Genomic DNA, 22,948 nt, shown 5'->3' on the forward strand with positions numbered 1-22,948 from the left:
AGGGTTCGTATTGGTCAGCAACACTTTAAGCTATACTTGAATACATATAGCATGCTACTTAAATTATATTTAAAATCTACTTCTACATTACTTTAGTACACCTAATAAAATGAACTTGAAGTATTTTTTTCGTAAGGGTATACAATGGTAGTATTCGAGGTATTAACTGAAGTATTAATTCACGACTATCTTCTAAGCCATAAAAATTAGCATGTTTTAAATAAATTGTGTCTCGTATTGCATGTTCCATTCATTTTTCCAATGTAATTTGTTGTTTTAATGGCAACTCAGAACAGCCCTTGTTTTGCATGTTGTTGTTTTATTTAGGCTTTTTTTATGTACAGGAACCTGACTGTTGTCCTTTGTGGTTTACTCTTCAGGCCTCAACATGGGCTGTGTGGGGACCAAACCGGAGCAAGATCCTATTGGTAAATCAGTGAACAGCGATGACAACCGCAACGTGGCACATTACACCAAAGACCCCACAACAGGGGCCAAAGCTGTAAGTAGAAGCGTTTTGGGGATTCATGTCTCCGGATTAACTCTGATCATGAGCTCTGCGGCAAAAGTGCTGAGTTGAGATTAGCAGTATCGCTTGTTTCAGCAAATTTTATGACTTTGAAAACTGTACTTCCACTTAGAAAATGAGTTTTGAATGTGTATCTAAAATAGAGCTGTACGATATCATTTGAACCCTTTTTTACCTGATTAAAAGCCTGCTCACACCTAGATTGATATCTATACCAATAAATACACACATAGATGAGAAAAAGCAATGATTCGAGACTAAATAAGAAGAAAACATGACAGGAGGAACAAGAACCAGTAATTAAAGACATTCTTAGATGAATTTAGTTAAACAATTGGAAATCATACATTCATTACTAATATGGTTTATCTTTTGAGCAATATGTTCACAAAATTGATGTGGTGTGTTGACAAGGCCTCATAATAACACACACACACACACACACACACACACACACGTTCCATTATATGTAAAAGTTTCAGAAATACATATTTAGGTCTTTTCTGGCACCATGCCAAATAATTAGAATATTATTAATATTATTATTATTATTATTATTATTATTATTATGTTAATTATTGTATCATATTATTAGAGATATTGTGGCATAACTGGTTTTGATGTTTTCATCATGATCCAAGGAGTTAATCAAGGCCAATCTCACACAATGTGCAAATTTAACCATTTAATACATCTTAAAATGTAATTTAATAATTATTTTTGACAACAAGCTGCACATATGTATAATTATTGACCACAAGGGCATAGTGCCAAACAGAAGTTACCAATTTATACAATGATAAATCAGTCCGTCCATTGAATGTAGCATTTTGAATCAATGTAAAGAAATAAACGATGTTCAAAACGGCAAACATGATTTAAGGCAGGGTTTGAGAGTTGTGGCCAAACCATTCAAATGTAAATTTTCATATCTTCTGACTTCTGCATTGTGCCGCAACTTCAGGTCATAATTATCATAACACACCAAGTTTGATCTAAGATATCCCTGATATAAAAATGCAAAACATTTATTTATTTATTACAGAGAGTTCTGTATTTGTATAATATATATTAATGTACCTTGCGTAAATATGAAGCCATATTGTGCAATAGCCTACAGCTCATATTTTCGTCATTACCTTACTCTGATGACTTGCACTGAATGGAAGCAGGACAGTACTGTAGCTGCTGATAGCCAGCCTCAAGCTCACTACAAAATGATCATAAATCATGGTGGAACAATATTTGGCCTTAGCGAAGTTGGCGTGGTTTTAAAAGGAAAAGGTCAGATATCAGAATGGCTGCCCTGTATGTCAATCAAGCGACAAATTTCAGTGAGGATGGATGATAGGCTGATGTTTATTTTTTAAATTGAAATGTGATCTACCCACGCTTCCTTTGCGATCGACCAGTAGATTGAGACCGATGTATTGGGCATCCCGGCCATAATTGTTACCCCACTTTTTAAGTTAAGACTTGAAAATGATACATGAAATATGCATATGATTTGTAGTTTGTCAACATAAGTTCAGGTTTAGATTATTAAATTTGTATTTAAAAAGGTGATTAGGCAAAATATTAATTGTATATGTGCGTTATTCTAAGAACAGTTGGGACTATTTAAAAGCAATTGATTTTTTTTGATGAAATGTTCCAATGGGCTATATGCACGGGGACTTTTAATTTTGAATGAGCCAGTTTAGGCACTTCTGGTGAACTGTGGACAATTATGAACTTGCTACATTTAATTTGTTTAAATGTAATAATGTTCACTGCCTGATAGATATATGATATGAAGTTGCAATGCGATCTACCCACGCTTCCTTTGCATTCGAGCAGTAGATCGAGACCGATGTATTGGGCACCCCTGCCATAATTGTTACCCAGCTTTTTAATTTCAGACTTGAAAATGATACATGAAATATGCATATGATTTGTAGTTTGTCAACATAAGTTCAGGTTTAGATTATTAAATTTGTATTTAAAAAGGTGATTAGGCAAAATATTAGATGTATATGTGCGTTATTCTAAGAACATTTGGGACTATCTAAAAGCTGTCCGGTGTGAGAAGTGGGTCTCACACCGGACAAGAAGCACTGCATTCCATTCCATCGTTCTGTGTCATGTCTTCAATTGTATAAAATTATTATAACAGTATTTTCAATGGATTTTCTGCATTTGCCTGCTGCTCTTGACACTGTTAAACTGGTCTTTTATTTTGTTTTATGCGTTAACAACAAAATGAACGCTTCAATCTTTTTAAAGGTCTATATTTTGATTCGATTACATTATCGATACTGTTAAAGGAACCGCATAGAATTGAAAACAGTCACATGAACCTTTCACTAGAACTTTATTAGTATTCTTTCATCTCATTGTATGCTTGAACAACTAAATGAACGCTTCAATCTATTTAAAGGACTAAATTTTGATTCAATTGCATTATGGATACTGTTAAAAGAACAACATGAAATTGAAAACAGTCACATCAACCTTTAACTAGAGCTTAATTAGCGATCTTTCATGTCATTTTATTTTTGAACAACTAAATAAATGCTTAGGTTTATTTATATTTTGATTTAGTTACATTATCGATACTGTTAAAGGAACTACATGAAATTAAAAACAGTCACATCAACCTTTTACTAGAAATTTATTAGTGGTTGAAAATCATTAATTATTGTGAAAATTCGACAAACTAGCAAGGAGTTGAAAAACTTCTAAACAGCAGAAAAGTTTTTGTTTTTTACATAAAAAAATATAATAATTTTGTTGCTACTGTTGGTCTTACAGTTCACATATGTTAGCATAAACATAGGTGAAGAGTTCAGTTTATGGCAAAGAATGTGTTAATTTCTTTGCCGTTAAAGTAAAAAGTTTGAATTTAACATAGGAGGCAAAAAATGCTCTTTTTGAAAGAAAAATTCCGCCACCAAGTGCTGTGCTGTGGTTTAGACTGTTCTTTTTTTTATCAGTGTGCCAATTTTAAAAACTTTCAAACAAGTGATTTGATGTGCTATCATGATCTAAAGAGCGAAAGAGGAATAAAAATACCACTTTGCACCATCAAGCAGAAAAAACAACAAGCTGTTTCGTAGCTAGAATCAAATGCCAACGGAAAGAAATGCATTACATTTTCAAAATGCTGCATCCGCTTCTACTGTATGTGAAAAAAGGAGGATAAGCACATGCTGCAGTTTCGTCATCTGCAACTTTAAATGTTTAAATTGTTTAATGCCAGTCTTTTATTTGTTCATCCGCTATACGTAATCGTTCTGAAAGTGTTATGAAATTATTTTAAAGTTAGATTGATTTTTAAAACTAAAATTCTTCATGGCTGAATGAGCATTTAACCCTAAAATGAGAAATGTAAATGTAAAATGTATTTACATGTTCAAATATGCATCATTTATCAAGTGGCTCTGCGCTTGCATGGTTTTGAGCTGATTTACATAATGACCATAAAAAGAGTTTTATGTTTATTTGTTTAAACAGATATCTTCTTTATGGAAGGTTTGTGTATTTTATTCTCAGAAAACAGAAGTGAAATGTTTAGCCCAGTGACTTAAAATACTGCACTGTTTTTTATTTTTTACAGAACAGAACCACCTCCAATGCACAGACTCCTGGGACAGATAGTAAGTGAAACTACTGTATGTTTAATTATAGCGCATTGGTTGGAGGTTTTATTCAGGATGTTAGGTTAACATCAAATGTGAAGACACAACAACCCATAACTTTGAACTTTGAAATTGAAAAGTAAAGTTTTAAATGTGTTTGGTGATCATGAAAAGAGTTCTTTGTAACTTTATTCATTCAATTTAGGTTAAAGATAGTTTTGTTATCCACATCATATTGATTTTGTATACATAGGAATAGGGCTGGGCCGATAAACTATATTATGTTGTATTGTGATGAACTTTATGCTAATAAACATGATAAGCTTTGGACTTTTTACTCTATATTGATCTAGAAATGTGCAGAAATGTGCAACATTGGCAATCTAAAAGTGTGTTGGTATTTGACCAAATTTTCGACCACCGAACAAATTTTCGGCCAAAAATATGTTATGCCATTTAATGAACCTTCTCATTTTTGTGGCTTTAGTCATTGTTGGGGTACTCATTGAAACCTGGAAGCATCAACAACTTATATCAAAATATATATCATTATCGTTCAATATGGAAAATAATTATCGAGATTGCATTTTTGCCATATTGCCCAGCCTTACATAGAAAGTAGTGATGGGTCGTTTATAAACGATTCGTTCATTTTGAACGAATCTTCAATATGACTCGGGAACTACGAGTCCTCTCAGGGAGTGATTCGTTCGTCCGTGCGTGCATACATTTGTGCAGGTGGTATCATTGATTTCAAGTCTTTTGAGTCGTTCATCGTGGGAAGGCAGAAGCCAATCATATGCGTTTAGAGCCGGAAAAAAGAATTGATCTATTCACCTTTTAAGCCTTCTATCGGGTCAGAGTCATTCGTTCCTCACGGGCCAATCATATGCGTTTAGAGCCGGAAAGAGAATTGAACCGTTTATCTCTCGAGTCCTCTATCGGGTTTGAGTCATTATTTCCTTACGGGCCAATCATATGCGTTTAGAGCCAGAAAAAGAATTGAACCATTCATCTGTCGAGTCCTTGGGTTTGAGTTATTCTGTCATGTGATAAACGAACGACTAATTATCTACTAATTACTAACTAATTATCACGGCTCCTATCGACTGTACATTGGTTAAGATTATATATGACTGTCAGTGTAACGTGAACGAACCACTGACATTTGAAGACATGAAGAGGTGAGCTGAGCAAAGAGATAAAAACACCTTCATAGACAAAAGAGCAGGTAAACATTGAATTATTATTTTCTCCTTCTTATAGTAATCTATTTATGACTTATTTTTCGTGTGATCAACCTTTTGGGCTAGTTGTAGATGTGTTTGAAAGCAGTTCGTAACATTTTAATAATATTTTGGCAAATTGAACCAAATGAACGAAATGACTCAAAACGATTCTTTCATCTCGATGAACAAGACTCAAAGATCCGAGTCAGTAAAATGATCCTAACTTCCCATCACTAATAGAAAGTGTAACGTGAAGCGGACGCTGACAATGGAGTGTGGATCCAAATGCAGGATTTATTTAGAATAATAGTCAGGCAAGCAACGGTCACAATAAGGAGCAAACAAAAAACGTTGTGGTCAATAAACAGGCAAAAGGTGAAAAGGCAGGCAGCAGACAACATAAACTAACAAACAAACTATCTAACTAACAAACAAGGCGAGGGTCAAAACTGGCAAGGCAAAGAAAACACATCGTAATGTTCACAATTCAGTTTAACAAGACTCAGCAACTAGTGTGTGTGTGTGTGTGTGTGTGTGTGTATGTGTGTGTGTGTGTCAGTGCTGCTTTGAAAGTCCATGTCATCAATTCTGAACAGCTTCAGCTGTGTGTGTTAGCAATTAGTCCGGATTAGAAACCGGTGTGTGTGTGTGTGTGTGTGTGTGTGCAGTGCATGACTGGAACTTGTAGTCCATATAATGGCGGATTTGTAGTTCTATGTGATCGGTGTGTTTACCTGCGATCTGCCAGGATTAGATCGCTGGTGATTGTGACAGAAAGCGTCTGTTTTAATGTTTCAAGTCATTTTTGTGAAAACAAAACATTCATGTATGGGTGCGTACCAGAAGTATTCATGTAAAATGAAACAATTATTACTCATCCTAACCTGTATGTAAAAAAATAACCAGTGAATATATTATGTTTTCAATTTATTTAAAATAAAAATGTTGCTGACAAATGGCTAAAACCAAGTGCTTTGAAGAATAGTGGCAAAATTTTAAAGATTTAAAAGGACAAACTAGTTATTATTTTGCGACTGCACTTTGATCCATAAATATTTTTCATTAATATTTTCAGATATATTTGCATATCATCAAAAATGATTGCTCTAAATATGCCTGACAAGACATATTAAAGTTATAAAATGACGTTTTAGTGGGCGTCATCTTCAAATCATGCTAAAAATGAATGGTCACCTTTTTTTTTTTTTTGCTCAGAACAAAATTAATATTAAACAGGTCAAATGTAAATGTACTTTTTTTATCTAAAACAGTAAATGATGCTATGTACAGTCAAAAACTGATGCTATGTTTTTTTTTTTTTTAAGTGTAGTGTTAAACACTACCGTGTGAAAGTAGGCTGTGTGTTACTCAGAACAAAATGTGTGATCACAACTTGTTCGCACTAATTATTCCATTGGTGTTCAGCTTCAGAAAACATTGCCATCGCTCTGTATGACTATGAAGCCATGCATGAAGGTGACCTGGGCTTCAAGAAAGGAGATCGGCTCAGAATCCTGCAGGAGTAAGAAGAATTACAGTGCAATTTACAATCTTGCTTCTCTGATTAATAAGTGATTGATTAAATCATTGACTGGTATGTTTAGGTCCGGCGAGTGGTGGAAAGCAGTAATCATCAGCACTGGTCAAGAGGGCTTCATTCCCAGTAACTATGTTGCCAAAGATACTCTGGAAACTGAAGAGTAAGTGAAGATTTTTATGTGGTGTAATGATACATATGTTTGTATTGAAAAGAGGTGTGGTGTTACCCTAACCCTAACAATTTAAGTATCCATGTATTGATATTGTTGTGCTAAAGGTACATTATTTAAAAAAAAAATAGGCTCATTTATTCCCTTAGAGTAAAACAGTTGAGTTTTGTCTTTTTTTTATCCTTTCACCCAGGTCTAGTGAGAGCACTTTAGCTTAGCTTAGCATAGATCATTGAATCAGAATAGACCATTAGCATCTCATTTAAAAATGACCAAAGTGTTTTGATAACTTTCATTTTCAAAGCTTGACACTTATGTAGTTATATCATTTACTAAGACAGATGAAAAAAGTTAGCTATTTTTTTGGCAAATATGGCTAGGAACTATACTCTTATTTTAGAGTAATAATCAAGGAACATTGCTGCAGTACCATGGCTGCAGCTGGTGTAAAAATATTGAGTGTGTATGTGTTTCACAGAGATGGGTTGCGGCTGGAAGGGCATCCGCTGCATAAAGCATATGCAGGATAAGTTGGTGGTTCATTCCGCCGTGGCGAGCCCAGATTAATAAAGGGACTAAGCCGAAAAGAAAACGAATGAATGAATATTGTATTATATTATATTATATTATATTATATTATATTATATTATATTATATTATATTATATTATATAATATTATATTATATTATATTACATTACATTATATTGTATTATATTATGTTATGTTATGTTATGTTATATTCTATTCTATTCTATTCTATTCTATTATTTTATATTATATTATATTATATTATATTATATTATATTATATTATATTATATTATATTATATTATATTATATTATATTATATTCTGTTATATTATATTATATTATATTACGTTATATTTTATTATATTATATTATATTATATTATATTATATTATATTATATTATATTATATTATATTATATTATATTATAATATATTACGTTATATTATATTATATTATATTACGTTATATTATATTATATTATATTACGTTATATTATATTACGTTATATTATATTATATTATATTACGTTATATTATATTATATTATATTATATTATATTATATTATATTATATTATATTATATTATATTATATTATATTATATTATAGTATATTACGTTATATTATATTAAGTTATATTATATTATATTATATTATATTACATTATATTATATTATATTATATTATATTATATTATATTATATTATATTATATTATATTATATTATAGTATATTACGTTATATTATATTAAGTTATATTATATTATATTATATTATATTACATTATATTATATTATATTATAGTATATTACGTTATATTATATTAAGTTATATTATATTATATTATATTATATTATATTATATTATATTATATTACATTATATTATATTATATTATATTATATTATATTATATTATATTATATTATATTACATTATATTATATTATATTATATTATATTACATTATATTATATTATATTATATTATATTATATTATATTATAGTATAGTATATTATAGTATATTATATGTTTGTATGTTTCTTCAGGTGGTTTTTTAAAGGTGTCAGCAGGAAGGATGCAGAGAGACAGCTGTTGGCCTCTGGAAACAAAACAGGCTCCTTCATGATCAGAGACAGTGAGACTACCAAGGGTACGTCTAGCAGGTCTAACTATTTTGTTATAGTGTGTAATTGTAACATCTACCAAGTATTTTTTTTCTAAACCTGTGAACCTCTTCCTCTTAGGAAGCTACTCTTTGTCTGTGAGAGACAGCGACCATCAGGCTGACACTGTCAAGCATTATAAGATCCGCACACTGGATAACGGCGGTTTCTATATTTCCCCGCGAATCACATTCAACACCCTGCAGGACCTGGTCAGCCACTACAAAAGTGAGTACAAGATGCACAGATCTGGACTGCTGGAATATGCAAAATGTCACCTTTCATTGGAGATATTTTTAGTTTGTAGTGTTGGGTGACAATTAGCCTTCAATGTTTGTTCTGTCATTTGGTTGTCATTTGCAATGCTGCGGATGATTTCTTTTTCTTCGTTTTTAAAATTTTGGGCTTTTTAGCTGTACATAAAGTGATTTTATTTTTGTGTCTAAAGCACAGGTGTCAAACTCAGTTCCTGGAGTGCAGCAGCTCTGCACAGTTTAGTTCCAAACCTAATTAACACTCATCAACACTAATCAAACTTATTGAGTTTTTCAGGTTTATTTGAATCCTACAGGTAAGCATGTTGATGCATGGTTGGAACTAAAATGTGCAGGGCTGCGGCCCTCCAGTTTGACACCCCTGGTCTAATGGAAACAAATCATCCAAAATACACCTTTAAATGTTTCTTTTGTTGCACTTTAAAATCTATTTAAAATCAACTTTAAAATGACTTGACTTTAGTCAAGTTTTTTGACTTGACTTAAGTTAATTTGACTTAAATTCAAACCCCCTTGTTTCAGCAGGGTGTTTTAACACCTCTACTTTAGAAAAAGTCAGAAAAGTGGGCGTGTCCAGCTCTGTTTAGGGAGGAGTGTCGGAGGAGCAAAAGAGGGAAGGTCTGTAAAAATTTGCATAAAAATGGGAGGAGCTGATTTTCAGAGGCAAAACTAACATACACACACAGGGGAGAAAGACAGTGACTGTGTTTACATGGACATCAGTAATCGAATTATTTGACAAATTATTAAATAGTGGACTTTAACTTGTTTGGCTCGTTCATTCAGGAATTTCATTCATGCCCCTCGTGACAAACGAGATATTTGATTCGAGGAACTGCTCTAAGCGTGTATTTTTCATGCAGTGTTTGTTACCGCACGGCGAATGAGAGAAAAAAAACCTTAGATGCACTCGGCAGGTAGCGTCAGACAGCTGTGTGTGCTATTCCGTTCACAAAATGCAGTGAAAATCCTACACGACGATAATAGTTGGATTGTGGTGCTAACATGTTTACACTCGATGTAATAGTTAGTTCGATACTAACTAACTTTGCCATCTTAATAAACAAAGACCACTGGTCGCTCACTCACCAAATCTGTAGAGACAGGACAATCAACACCAACTAGAGCCACATCTTTATTAAGAGGAGACGAGCAGCAAATCTGGATTTCACCGTTTCCAGATGAGAAAAGCTCTCGGGTAAAAAAAAAGGTTCCTTAGACACGTATTGTTGTCGAGCGTTGTGTGCACTGTGATCCACATGTGAGTCCAGCTGCGCTCTCATAGAGAGAAAATGAAAACAGAACCTTCATTGCAGCAAATTATAAAAGCAACACTGCATGCTTGTTTTGGCAACACAATGTGTCGTCTCTCTGCCGTCTGACTCTGAACACTGTAACAGGTAAAAACTTCAAAGTTATCATGCATATTAATGAAGTTGCACCGCATACACAATAGAGCGCGCTTATTTGTTTGAACCAAGTCTTACTCATGCATTAATGCAACACACTCAGAGACGTAATAAGGCACTCCCAGGTACAGACGTCCAGTCTACATGCTAAGATCTCATGGCCGTGACGCAGCTTCAAAAATTTGTTTCAAACCGGAAGTACGAATTTGCTCGAAATAACGAAAAAACAACCTAATAGTATTAGTGTCCTAATAGTGTTTTTAGCAGTGTGGGACACATATACGACTGTCAACAGCTCAAAAAAATGTGTTTTGGTGTTTCGTGACCCTTTAAGTACAGTACTTGGGTTAAAAGTTGAGTCAACTCCAAAAAAAGCTGTGCAACAAATTGCCTTACAATTTTAAGTTGAGTCAACGTTTAGTTTTTTATGTGTGTGTGAATTTCAATGACAGTACAAATTATATTTTTGAAGATCGTTTTCTCAAAATGACTATTTTTTCTCCTGCACTGAGACAGAAATCTCCAGTCAGCAGTACTACAGCACACTCTTACATGTTCACAAAAATAATAATTGTACGATAAATTCAGTTGAAGTCAAAATTATTTATTAGGGATGCTCTGATTGATCAGTCAGAGATCGGTTTCGGCTGATAATCACATTTCATGACTCGAACGGTACTCCGCCGATCTCATGAACTGATCGCAAGTGTTTGTTTATAAGCAGAGGAAGACCCACGTGCGCACCCAGGTAATATACATCAGCAGCTACAACATGTGAGGAGGATGTGTGGGGGCGTGAGGGAAAATGTGCTTTCTGCATTGGTTATATAAAGCTTAAAGCATCGGAATTGATACTAGCAGATCACCATGACAAGGAATCGGTACTCCAATAGGCTGAAAATCCTGATCGGCGCATGCCTATTATTTACCCTCCTGTGATTTTTTTTCTTTTTTAAATTTTCCCAAATGATGTTTAACAGAGCAAGGATTTTTTCACAATATTTCCTATATAATTTTTTTTCATCCTCTGGAGAAAGTCTTATTTGTTTTATTTCGACAAAAATAATAGCAGTTTTTATTTATTTATTTATTTTTTTGGTCAATATAATTATCCCCCTAAAGCAGTTTTTTCCCGATTGTCTACAGAACAAACCACCATTATACAATGATTTGCCTAATTACCCTAACTTGTCTAATTAAACTAATTAATCTAGTTAAGCTTTTAAATTGCAATTCAAGCTTTTAAGAATACTAGTATCTTGAAAAATATCTATAAAATATTATGTACTGTCATCATGGCAAAGAAATCAGTTATTAAAAATGACTTGAGTTTAGAAATGTGTTGAAATAAATCTTCTTACAGAAAATAAAAGAAAAATTAACATTGGGGCTAATAATAGGAGGGCCTTCAGCTGTAAATGCAAATAAGAACAGATTTAATTCAATAATGCCAATTTTGCTAATTTAAACAACATTTTAGAAAACTAGATAAATATGGTGATAACTATTAGTTGATTCATCAACAGTGTCTGTCGTTAAAGTTAACAATGGTTTAAATGTTGCTGTACAGAGCAGAGCGATGGGCTGTGCCAGTCTCTCACCTCTCCCTGTCTGAGTCCCAAACCTCAGAAGCCTTGGGAGAAAGACGCATGGGAGATTCCACGCGAGTCCCTCAAACTGGACAAACGTCTGGGAGCAGGACAGTTTGGGGAGGTCTGGATGGGTAAGACACTCACATATCGATTTATTGCTTATTCAAATTTGTGTAATGATAAAAAATGTTGTTTATTTAGGGTTTAAATGCTTTTGGACAAAGTGAAATACAGGATTGAAGTTGATAGCTATGTGAAGCTTTAAGTAGATTTAAAGTGTTGCAAATTTTGGTAGTGTATTATACATTAACGCGTCGAAAAGCTGCCACAACTAGAAATTGCTCAAATGTATCATTTATTTATTTAATAAATAAAAGTAACGTGTATCATACTATTTAACTGTTTTCTGAAAATATATCCTAAATTATCAATATTATTATATTTAATATATTCGATTACAATTTTGCCTTTTAGATTATTTCATTTACAACAGAATATTCAACAGAATGTTCATTCAATTAAAGTCTTTCACTTCGTCATCAGTCCCCGTCACTACCCGTGTGCCCCAGGGTTCAGTTTTGGGTCCCCTGCTATTTATCATCTATCTTCTTCTACTTGGTTATATTTTCCGCAAACACCAAATTCATTTTCATTGCTGATGACACCCAGGTCTACCTATCAACCAAACTTAACCACAAACTCCCCCCTTCATCCCTTACTAACTACTTTGCAGACAACAAATACTGGTTCACCACAAACTCCCTGAAATTAAATGATAATAAAACTGAACTTCTACTTGTACAATCCACTTTAAACAAATCACAAAACTTTTCTGTTCCTACAGATTATTTTGTCATTACCCCCTCCCTTCAGGTTAAGAGTCTGGGGGTCATCTTCAACAGCACCCTTTGATTCACTGCACATGTAATAATGTCACCCGGTCCACTTATTTCCACCTTCGAAATATAAATCGGTTACGTCCTTCCCTCACACCTCATTCAGCTGCCCTTCTTGTTCATAGTTTAGTCACATCCCATTTAGACTACTGTAATTCCCTTCTGTTTGGCCTCCCTAACAAAACTCTTCATAAATTACAACTGGTACAAAATGCTGCAGCCCGTATTATCACCAAAAAAAAAAAACTCTATCTGTCACATCACACCCATTCTCCAACAGCTTCACTGGCTTCCCATCTTTTTCAGAATTACCTATAAAATACTTCACCTCACTTTTAAAGCCATCAACAGTCCTGCTCCTCCATACCTTGCAAATCTTGTTCAAATCGCCACACCTTCTCGAACACTCAGGTCTTCTACTTCCATTCACCTAACTGTTCTCTCTGTCCGCCTTGTCACGATGGGGAGCAGATCCTTCAGCCACTCTGCTCCTCAGCTTTGGAATTCACTTCCTCCTGATCTCCGTAATTTAGACTCTCTTTCACAATTTAAATCCAAACTTAAATCACATCTGTTTAGAACAGCTTATTCACTTTAACCCGACTGCATTTTTAAAGTTTGTATTGTATTCTATTGACTTTTATTGTGTTTTTATTTGAACTGAGTGTTCTAGCTGTCCTGTACGGTAACCTCGAGTGTCATGAAAGGTGCCTTTAAATAAAATGCATTATTATTATTATTATTATTAATATTTAGCTATGTATTTTAAGAATTGATTGATTTATTCATGTATTAATTGATTCATTAATTTATTAACTGATTCATTCATTCAATTGATAAAAAAAACTATCCATATCATATTACCAATATGTTTTTAAAATATATTTAAATATATTTTATTTAACATTTTAGTGATGTATGCTAGATTTTTAGTATGTTGGACTATATTTGATGATATTTTTATAATATATCATACATTATATGTTGAATATATTACAGATTATTTACACCAACAGTTATCTATGATTTTATTGTTACATTAAGGCAATAAGCCATGTGAGGATATTTGCAGTTTATTGTTTTATTGCTTATTTCAAAGTCAAAGTCAGCTTTAATGTCAATTCAACCACATGTACAGGACATACAGAGAATAAAAATTGTGTTACTCACAGACCTTAGGTGCCTAACATATAATATTAATACAAAAGTACAATTTTAAAACTAAATTACCAATAAATATAATTAAAACATAAGTAAAAATAAAAATTTGTAAACAATACAATTACACTAAAGGGCTCATAGGGCCTATATATATATATATATATATATATATATATATATATATATATATATATATATATATATATATATATATATAGAAAGCAATATAATTTAACTAATTTTAAACCTAAAGAAAAACACTAACCTGAAAATCTAAGAACTGACCTGATCCTGAACCTGATCTGAAACAGGGCAATTTTTTCAGATCCTGTGGTGAAATGAAGCGTACAGTACCAATGAGACTTATCTCTATTTGCTTTTCAGCAATGTACAACAAGCACACCAAAGTGGCGGTGAAGACTATGAAGCCTGGCAGTATGTCTGTGGAAGCTTTCCTTATGGAGGCCAACTTAATGAAAAGCCTACAGCACGACAAACTGGTCCGTCTCAACGCTGTGGTCACCAAAGAAGAGCCCATTTACATCATTACAGAGTTCATGGAGAAAGGTGCATGCAACTCCAAACACTTTAGTCAGGATATACATAGCAATATTATATTTAATGTGGATAAATGAGAGGGTGAGAGGGATATGGGCTTAGAGTTTTTATAAAGTCACATGTAAAGGTACTAGATTAGATCATTTTTACAACTCGAGACTTTTAGTTCAGTTACACCTATCACAAAAGAATTTCTCTTGCGATATATAAGCATGACCTTTTCGTTTATATAAAGACTTTATTATCAGATTCCGCTGATGTTTTTAATTTATTTATTTTTTAGTTCTTTATTCTGCATCGATTCTGTAATTTTCAAAATTCATCACTATTTTTTCTTGAATTGATTGGTTAGTTTTAACAGCGGATGGCACTCTGGGCTAGTTTTTACCAGCAGATTGCACTCTAGGCTAGTTTTTATCAGCAGTTGGCGCTCTGGGCTAGTTTTTATCTGCAGTTGGCGCTCTAGGCTAGTTTTTATCAGCAGATGGTGCTCTAGGCTAGTTTTTATCAGCAGATTGCGCTCTAGGCTAGTTTTTACCAGCAGATGGCGCTCTAGGCTAGTTTTTATCAGCAGATGGCGCTCTAGGCTAGTTTTTACCAGCAGATGGTGCTCTAGGCTAGTTTTTAACAGCAGATGGGGCTTTAGGCTAGTTTTTACCAGCAGATGGTGCTCAAGTATAGTTTTAAAACAGCAGATGGCACTCTAGGCTAGATTTTACCAGCAGACTGCACTCTAGGCTAGTTTTTTATCAGCAGATAGAGCTGTAGGCTAGTTTTTACCAGCAGATGATGCTCTAGGCTAGTTTTTAACAGCAGATAGAGCTGTAGGCTACTTTTTACCAGCAGATGTCACTTTAGGCTATTTTTTTGCTAGCAGTTGGCGCTCTAGGCTAGTTTTTATCAGCAGATGGCGCTCTAGGCTAGTTTTTAACAGCAGATAGAGCTGTAGGCTACTTTTTACCAGCAGATGTCACTCTAGGCTAGTTTTTTGCTAGCAGTTGGCGCTCTAGGCTAGTTTTTATCAGCAGATGGCGCTCTGGGCTAGTTTTTACCAGCAGATATCACTCTAGGCTAGTTTTTATCAGCAGATGGTGCTCTAGGCTAGTTTTTAACAGCAGATGACACTCTAGGGTGGTTTTTACAAGCAGATGACAATGTAGGCTAGTTTTTTCATATGGCACTCTAGGGTGTTTTTTTAATTATAGATCTTACCTGCAGATAACACTCTAGAGTGGTTTTTACCAGCAGATGGCCCTCTAGGCTGGTTTTAATCAGCAGATTACTCTAGGCTAGTTTTTACCCGCAGATTGCGCACTAGAGTAGTTTTTACCAGCAGATGGCACTCTAGGGTGGTTTTTACTAGCAGATGGCAATCTAGGCTAGTTTTTATCAGCAGATGGGGCTCTAAGCTAGTTTTTACAAGCAGATGGCGCTCTAGAGTGGTTTTCACAACATATGGCACTCTAGGGTTGTTTTTACCAGCAGATGGCATTCTAGGCTAGTTTTTATCAGCAGATGGCGCTCTAGGCTAGTTTTTTGCCATCTAGATGGCTATTTTTTATCTACACTCTAATACTCATGATGAAGAGCGCTTGTCCATTTGACAAATCATGTGAGATGGTTTTTATGCAACAAAAATGAATTTAAACACAGCTCACTATGAATACTCTTGTAATTCGCTAAAACCTTTGCACTTTAGGCTAGTTTTTATCAGCAGATAGAGCTGTAGGCTAGTTTTTACCAGCAGATGGTGCTCTAGGCTAGTTTTTAACAGCAGATAGAGCTGTAGGCTACTTTTTACCAGCAGATGTCACTCTAGGCTAGTTATTTGCTAGCAGTTGGCGCTCTAGGTTAGTTTTTATCAGCAGATGGCGCTCTAGGCTAGTTTTTACCTGCAGATGTCACTCTAGGCTAGCTTTTATCAGCAGATAGCGCTCTAGGCTAGTTTTAACCAGCAGATGGTGCTCTAGGCTAGTTTTTACCAGCAGATGGTGCTCTAGGCTAGTTTTTAACAGCAGATGACACTCTAGGGTGGTTTTTACGAGCAGATGGCAATGTAGGCTAGTTTTTTCATATGGCACTCTAGGGTGTTTTTTAATCATAGATCTTACCTGCAGATAACACTCTAGAGTGGTTTTTACCAGCAGATGGCACTCTAGGCTGGTTTTAATCAGCGGATTACTCTAGGCTAATCTTTACCAGCAGATGGCATACTAGAGTAGTTTTTACCAGCAGATGGCACTCTAGGCTAGTTTTCGCCAGCAGAGCAAACCCACTCTAGGGTGGTTTTTAATTCAGATCTTACCTGCAGATGACACTCTAGGGTGGTTTTTACTAGCAGATGGCAATCTAGGCTAGTTTTTTTTATCAGCAGATGGGGCTCTAAGCTAGTTTTTACAAGCAGATGGCGCTCTAGAGTGGTTTTCACCACATATGGCACTCTAGGGTTGTTTTTACCAGCAGATGGCATTCTAGGCTAATTTTTATCAGCAGATGGCGCTCTAGGCTATTTTTTGCCAGCTAGATGGCTATTTTTAATCTACACTCAAATACTCATGATGAAGAGCGCTTGTGCATTTGACAAATCATGTGAGATGGTTTTTATGCAACAAAAATGAATTTAAACACAGCTCACTATGAATACTCTTGTAATTCGCTAAAACCTTTCCTACTTTATTAATTATTATTTTACCTCCGACTGCTATATGTAAGGAATTGTAGTGCAAGCAGCGTACAGCTGTCGGTAAAGCATACATTGAGATCTGCTGTTAGAAACTGAGCTCACAATCGATTCAAGAGAGAATATCGATACATTTTCACAATCTCAGCATCGATGCAGCATCAATTTCTCAAATGCCACAGCTTAACACTTACTTGCACATCTTGCTCCTAAAAGGAATGGTAGATGGCACTCTGATTGGTTAAATTAATGTTTCGCCCAAAGCACACCCGTAACTCATTAAGAAAATAACACTTTTAAAACATGCGCTGGGTACACAGACTATTTTTCGCATCCTTAAAATAGCAAAAGTGCAATTACACCTGCGCCTTAGACTGTGATCTTGGATTATCAGAATAGATTCCATTGTATTTTTATCCCTCACAGCATGGTTTTCATACTTCATACAAAAATAAACATTGCAACATCACTGTGTGCAAAAGCATATCTTTATATTTCTCTGTTACTTACATTTGTGTGCATTTGATTTACAGGCAGTTTACTGGACTTCATTAAAAGCGACGAAGGGAACCGAGTCCAGCTGCCCAAACTGATCGACTTCTCAGCACAGGTGAGATGCTTTGAAGGCCTCATTTGCTCTGTTAATTTGTTTCCTCCCCCACATAGAGTTCCCTTCATCAGGTTTGTCCTAGTTCATTTTAATATTCAAATGCAAAACCGACAGACAGTAACGTTTGTGTTGAGGTGTGTGTGTGTGTGTGTGAGAGAGAGACAGAGAGAGAGAGAGAGAGAAAGAGAAAGAGAGGGTGGTAGATATTTACATGACAGTCTATTCATTTTTCTCTTTGTACTGTTCCAAGATCATATCAGTTCCCTGTCTGTATTGTACAAGAGTTATTTGTTTCCGTTTTTTTTATTTAGGCTTACAGCGATTATGAAAACACTATGAAATGATTATAAAAACAGCTGCATTTTTTTCTGTTCTTCTAAAGCCATATTCATTTCTTTGTAACCTAAAAATCAGTCAATGAATGTGACATTGTGTGTCTGTTGGAAGTGCTCTATAATGATAAAGAGGTGCTGCAACACTTGGAATTTGGCTATGTGCTTAAACAGACAAATACACAGAAGTTGAAATCAGAATTATTAAACTCCCTTTGATTTTTTTCTTTTTTAATTATTTCCCAAATGATGTTTATCCGAGCAAGCAAATTTTCACAGTATGTCTGATAATATTTTTTCTTTTGGAGAAATTCTTTTTGCTTTTATTTGTTTTATTTTTCCTGGAGTAAAAGCAGTTTGTAATTTTTTAAAAACCATTTTGAGGTCAAAATTATAAGCCCCTTTAAGCTATATTTTTTCCATAGTCTACAGAACAAACCATCATTATACAATAGTTTGCCTAATTACCCTAACCTTGTCTTGAGAAATATCTAGTCAAATATTATTTACGGTCATCATGGCAAAGATAAAAATAAATCAGCTATTAGAAATGAGTTATTAAAACTATTATGTTCAGAAATGTGTTGAAAAAATCTCCATTAAACTGAAATTGGGGAAAAAAAATAAACAGGGGACAACGATTCAGGGCGGCTATTAATTCTGACTTCAACTGTATGCATATAACATACTGTATAAATTCTCATTATTTTTTAATACATCGATAGTTATGCAGTGGCACAGAGTTAGACCTCTTTCTTGACTTAACACAGAAAAGCAACACGTGCGGCGTGACATCACTTTTTTGTAGAGTTTTAATATTGCTATAGGTTAAATATCAATATTAACTGATATATGTTAAATCCAGGCAAAGTAGAACATGGAAGCATAAAGCACAAGTATGTGTGCGGTCTGGAGGTATTATCAAGTTGATGATGAAAATATTGCCTTAGCAAACTGAGAGATATGTAAACTTGGGATTGCCTGTTGGGTATTTTTAGTTAAGGTGCTATTTGTTTTACATATTAGATTTTTTTGTACTGTCGCACTAAAGTCCAAAAGTGAAGAATAGATGTTATTTATTACTTGATTGTTCAAGCTACCTCACAGAAGTGCTCTGTTTGTTAACAGAGTTGTTGAATGTTTAAATAAGGTGAATTAAATAAAAAAATAAGGAACATCCTGGATCTCTTTCTTCGCTTTTCTTTATACTTTTTATGTATTATAAAAGTATTGGATTGGGTTTCGGTATCGGCAGATAGTCGAAATCAAGTGACTCGGACTCGAGGGCAAAAAAAACTGATCGGGACATCCCCAAAAATAAATTCATAATTGGATTTTATTTATGAATTAACTTATATTAAATAAATGAAACTATTTGTGTGACCACTCTTTGTTTTTTAAAGAAACTGTTTACACTAATACATTTGCATATTAGTATGCATTTAGAAGTATTTTCTAGACAAGGAGAAAAGTTTGTCTTGTTTCCACAAATAATAGGTCAAAATTAAGTGAGTTTTTCTTTAAAACAAGCAAGATAATCTGCCAATGAATAGAGAAACAATATTACATTACTTACCCCATTGGTGGATTATTATGCTTGTTTTAAAGAAAAACTCAACTCAATTATTATCAGTATTTCTGAAAACAAGACAGTATCTGTCTAGAAAATGCCGTTTGATTTAAGTATTTTTAGATATTTGGTCAAGAAACAGGACAAAAAAATCGAAGTAAGAATTTTGTTATGGTTACACCTGGCATCCACACTACTCCGACATCTTTGACCAGTGAAAATGAAGAATTTTGTATAGACGGGCAGCAAGGCAAACTGTTGAAAACGTAGGCACAGCTATTCACAATAGATCTCTGATTAGTCTTCTATAGCAGACTATTGCATATTGTTCCCTGATCCATCTAGCCCCTCTCATTTGACCATTACATAACCAATAGACTGCAAGTACTGATGCCGGCAAAATGTGAGTGAATGGTCACATATCATAGGTTTTAAGCTGTATAGAATGGACAGAGATGTTTTTTTCTAAAACACAATGAAAACATCAGTCAAATGAGTAGTGTTTACATAAAAAAAGACATTTTAAAACAAAAAATGCACTACTGTAAATAGAATCCTAGCTACACTTGTGATAAACCTTACAGGTAGCTTTAAATAATCACTTTCTTGAAGAGTCTTGGAGATTAAGGGTCAATTACAATGGCTAAATGAATGTTTGGAAATGCAAATTGATATTTCTGATGGCATACTACAACAAATAGCTATTTCAAAACCATTTTTAGCTAGTCTACATGAAAAAAAAACATTGTTAATTAAAAAAAAACAAGTGATGATTTTGAGTTCAAGTGTGCGTGACGGTTGCAAAATAAAAAAAAGGGTGCGACACTGAGTTGGAAAGAGGAAGAGAACTACGAGCACTTAAAAAGACAGATGTGAATCTGCCCTGAGCGATAAGAGGACACACACACACACACACACAACCACACAACCACACACACACACAGACACACAAATTCATCATAGCTTATCTTACCTGTTGGCGACTAACCTCCTGTTCTCTTATTAGCATTAGCATTTAGCATTAATCTAAATGTGGCTGTGTTTCCTCATTTAGATTGCAGAAGGTATGGCTTACATTGAGCAGAGGAACTACATCCACAGAGATCTCCGTGCTGCCAACATCCTGGTCAACAAAAGTTTAGTGTGTAAGATTGCTGATTTTGGACTGGCACGTATCATAGAGGACAACGAATACACTGCTAGAGAAGGTCTGTCTGGTATTTGAGTCATGTTGGTAAACTTCAGCATGTTTATGGGTTGTTTTAATGTTGTTTTCTTGTGACCTCAGGTGCAAAGTTCCCTATTAAGTGGACAGCTCCAGAGGCCATAAACTATGGCTCCTTCACCATCAAATCCGATGTGTGGTCTTTCGGCATCCTGCTGACTGAAATCATTAGCTATGGACGCACACCATACCCAGGTGACTGTTCCACGGTTATCAATTACATTTTTCACGCTAAAATTAAGAAAAAAGGCTCTTATGCTCACCAAAATGGTTTAGTTAACAAAAATACAATGAATCAAGCAATATCACTTTACTGTAAATTAAATAGAAGTTTACAATTATAAATCATTTGCAATATGAAATAAATATATATTTGTATCTCTGTTTTATTGTTTTGAGTATTTTAACCCTACTGAAAAATCCAGCTTAAACCAGCCTAGGCTGGTTGGCTGGTTTAAGCTGGTCGACCAGCCTGGTTTTAGAGGGGTTTTGGCCATTTCCAGGCTGGTTTCCAGCCATTTCCAGCCTGGTCTTAGCTGGTCGGGCTGGAAAATGACCAGCTAAATCCAGCTAAAACCAGCTTGACCAGCCTGGTTTAAGCTGGACATAGCTGGTTTTAGCTGGTCATCTCCCAGCCTGACCAGCTAAGACCAGGCTGGAAATGGCTGGAAACCAGCCTGGAAATGGCCAAAACACCTCTAAAACCAGGCTGGTCGACCAGCTAAAACCAGCCAACCAGCCTAGGCTGGTTTAAGCTGGATTTTTTAGTAGGGAAAATATATTAATGTGACTATAAAGCTGAATATTTAGCATGATTACATAAATGTTTATTTGGTCCACAAAAAATTTATTATTATTAATATTATTATTATTATTATTCATTCATTCATTTTCTTGTCGGCTTAGTCCCTTTATTAATCCGGGGTTGCCACAGCGGAATGAACCGCCAACTTATCCAGCAAGTTTTTACGCAGCGGATGCCCTTCCAGCCACAACCCATCTCTGGGAAACATCCACACACACATTTACACACACACACACTCATACGGACAATTTAGTCTACCCAATTCACCTGTATTGCATGTGTTTGGACTGTGGGGGAAACCGGAGCACCCGGAGGAAATCCACGCGAACACAGGGAGAACATGCAAACTCCACACAGAAACGCCAACTGAGCCGAGGCTCGAACCAGCGACCCAGGGACCTTCTTGCTGTGAGGCGACTGCAGTACCTACTGTGCCACTGCTTCGCCCATTATTATTATTATTATTATTATTATTATTATTATTGTTATTATTAGTATTATTATTAATGTTATTATTATTATTATTATTATTATTGTTGTAAATTGTGTTAACAATTTTCATTACTTTTGATAAATAGAAAGTCTAAAGAAAACATTAACTAAATTAATCCAACGCATGCTTGATGTCATTATATTTGGAGTTTATAGGAAATATTTTTTTAAATAATTAAAATGAAAATAATATTAAACATTCTGTTCAGTCATGTTATACAATGACATTTTACTTTTAAAATGATTACATTTGACAAAAAAAAAATAATATAAACATTAATATAAACAAATGTTTCTAATTATGTTTGTAAAATTAAATCTCAATTTTGGGCAAAATAATGTTCCATTATCATTCATCATAGCATATTTATTTATGAAAACCAATTAAGACACTTGTGTATGCTGATTAAATACATAAAATAATACATGATTATACTTAAAACGCGTTTAAGAACTAAACCAAGTGGTTAAAGTACAGTATACTCGCAAAACATATAGATTTAACATATAGATTTACATCCTCATGCACCATTTCCTCAGTGGTTCTCTCTCTTTTATT

General features: G+C 34.3%; 1 protein-coding gene across 7 annotated transcripts in view; it reads left to right on the forward strand.

Moving 5' to 3' along the window:
- The window catches only part of hck (HCK proto-oncogene, Src family tyrosine kinase), a 40,300-nt gene that overhangs the window by 12,228 nt on the left and 5,124 nt on the right, over positions 1-22,948 (forward strand). For 5 of the 7 annotated variants that reach the window (XR_015523144.1, XR_015523143.1, XR_015523142.1 and 2 more), the window contains 11 exons: positions 381-502; positions 4,128-4,167; positions 6,804-6,900; positions 6,983-7,078; positions 8,668-8,771; positions 8,866-9,012; positions 12,039-12,191; positions 14,502-14,684; positions 17,889-17,965; positions 20,922-21,075; positions 21,156-21,287. Coding sequence is in view for 2 of the 7 variants with exons in the window: in XM_087306531.1 (XP_087162657.1) it covers positions 389-502; positions 4,128-4,167; positions 6,804-6,900; positions 6,983-7,078; positions 8,668-8,771; positions 8,866-9,012; positions 12,039-12,191; positions 14,502-14,684; positions 17,889-17,965; positions 20,922-21,075; positions 21,156-21,287 (1,297 nt within the window). In the remaining 5 variants the exon portion in view is untranslated. Of the gene's footprint in view, positions 1-380; positions 503-4,127; positions 4,168-6,803; positions 6,901-6,982; positions 7,079-8,667; positions 8,772-8,865; positions 9,013-12,038; positions 12,192-14,501; positions 14,685-17,888; positions 18,775-18,823; positions 20,602-20,921; positions 21,076-21,155; positions 21,288-22,948 lie in introns of those variants that run through there. The other 2 variants (XR_015523146.1, XR_015523145.1) reach the window with 2 other exon arrangements.

Source organism: Danio rerio, chromosome 23, assembly GCF_052040795.2.
Source record: "Danio rerio strain M-AB ecotype USA chromosome 23, GRCz13ab, whole genome shotgun sequence".
Classification (NCBI taxonomy): Eukaryota; Metazoa; Chordata; class Actinopteri; order Cypriniformes; family Danionidae; genus Danio; species Danio rerio.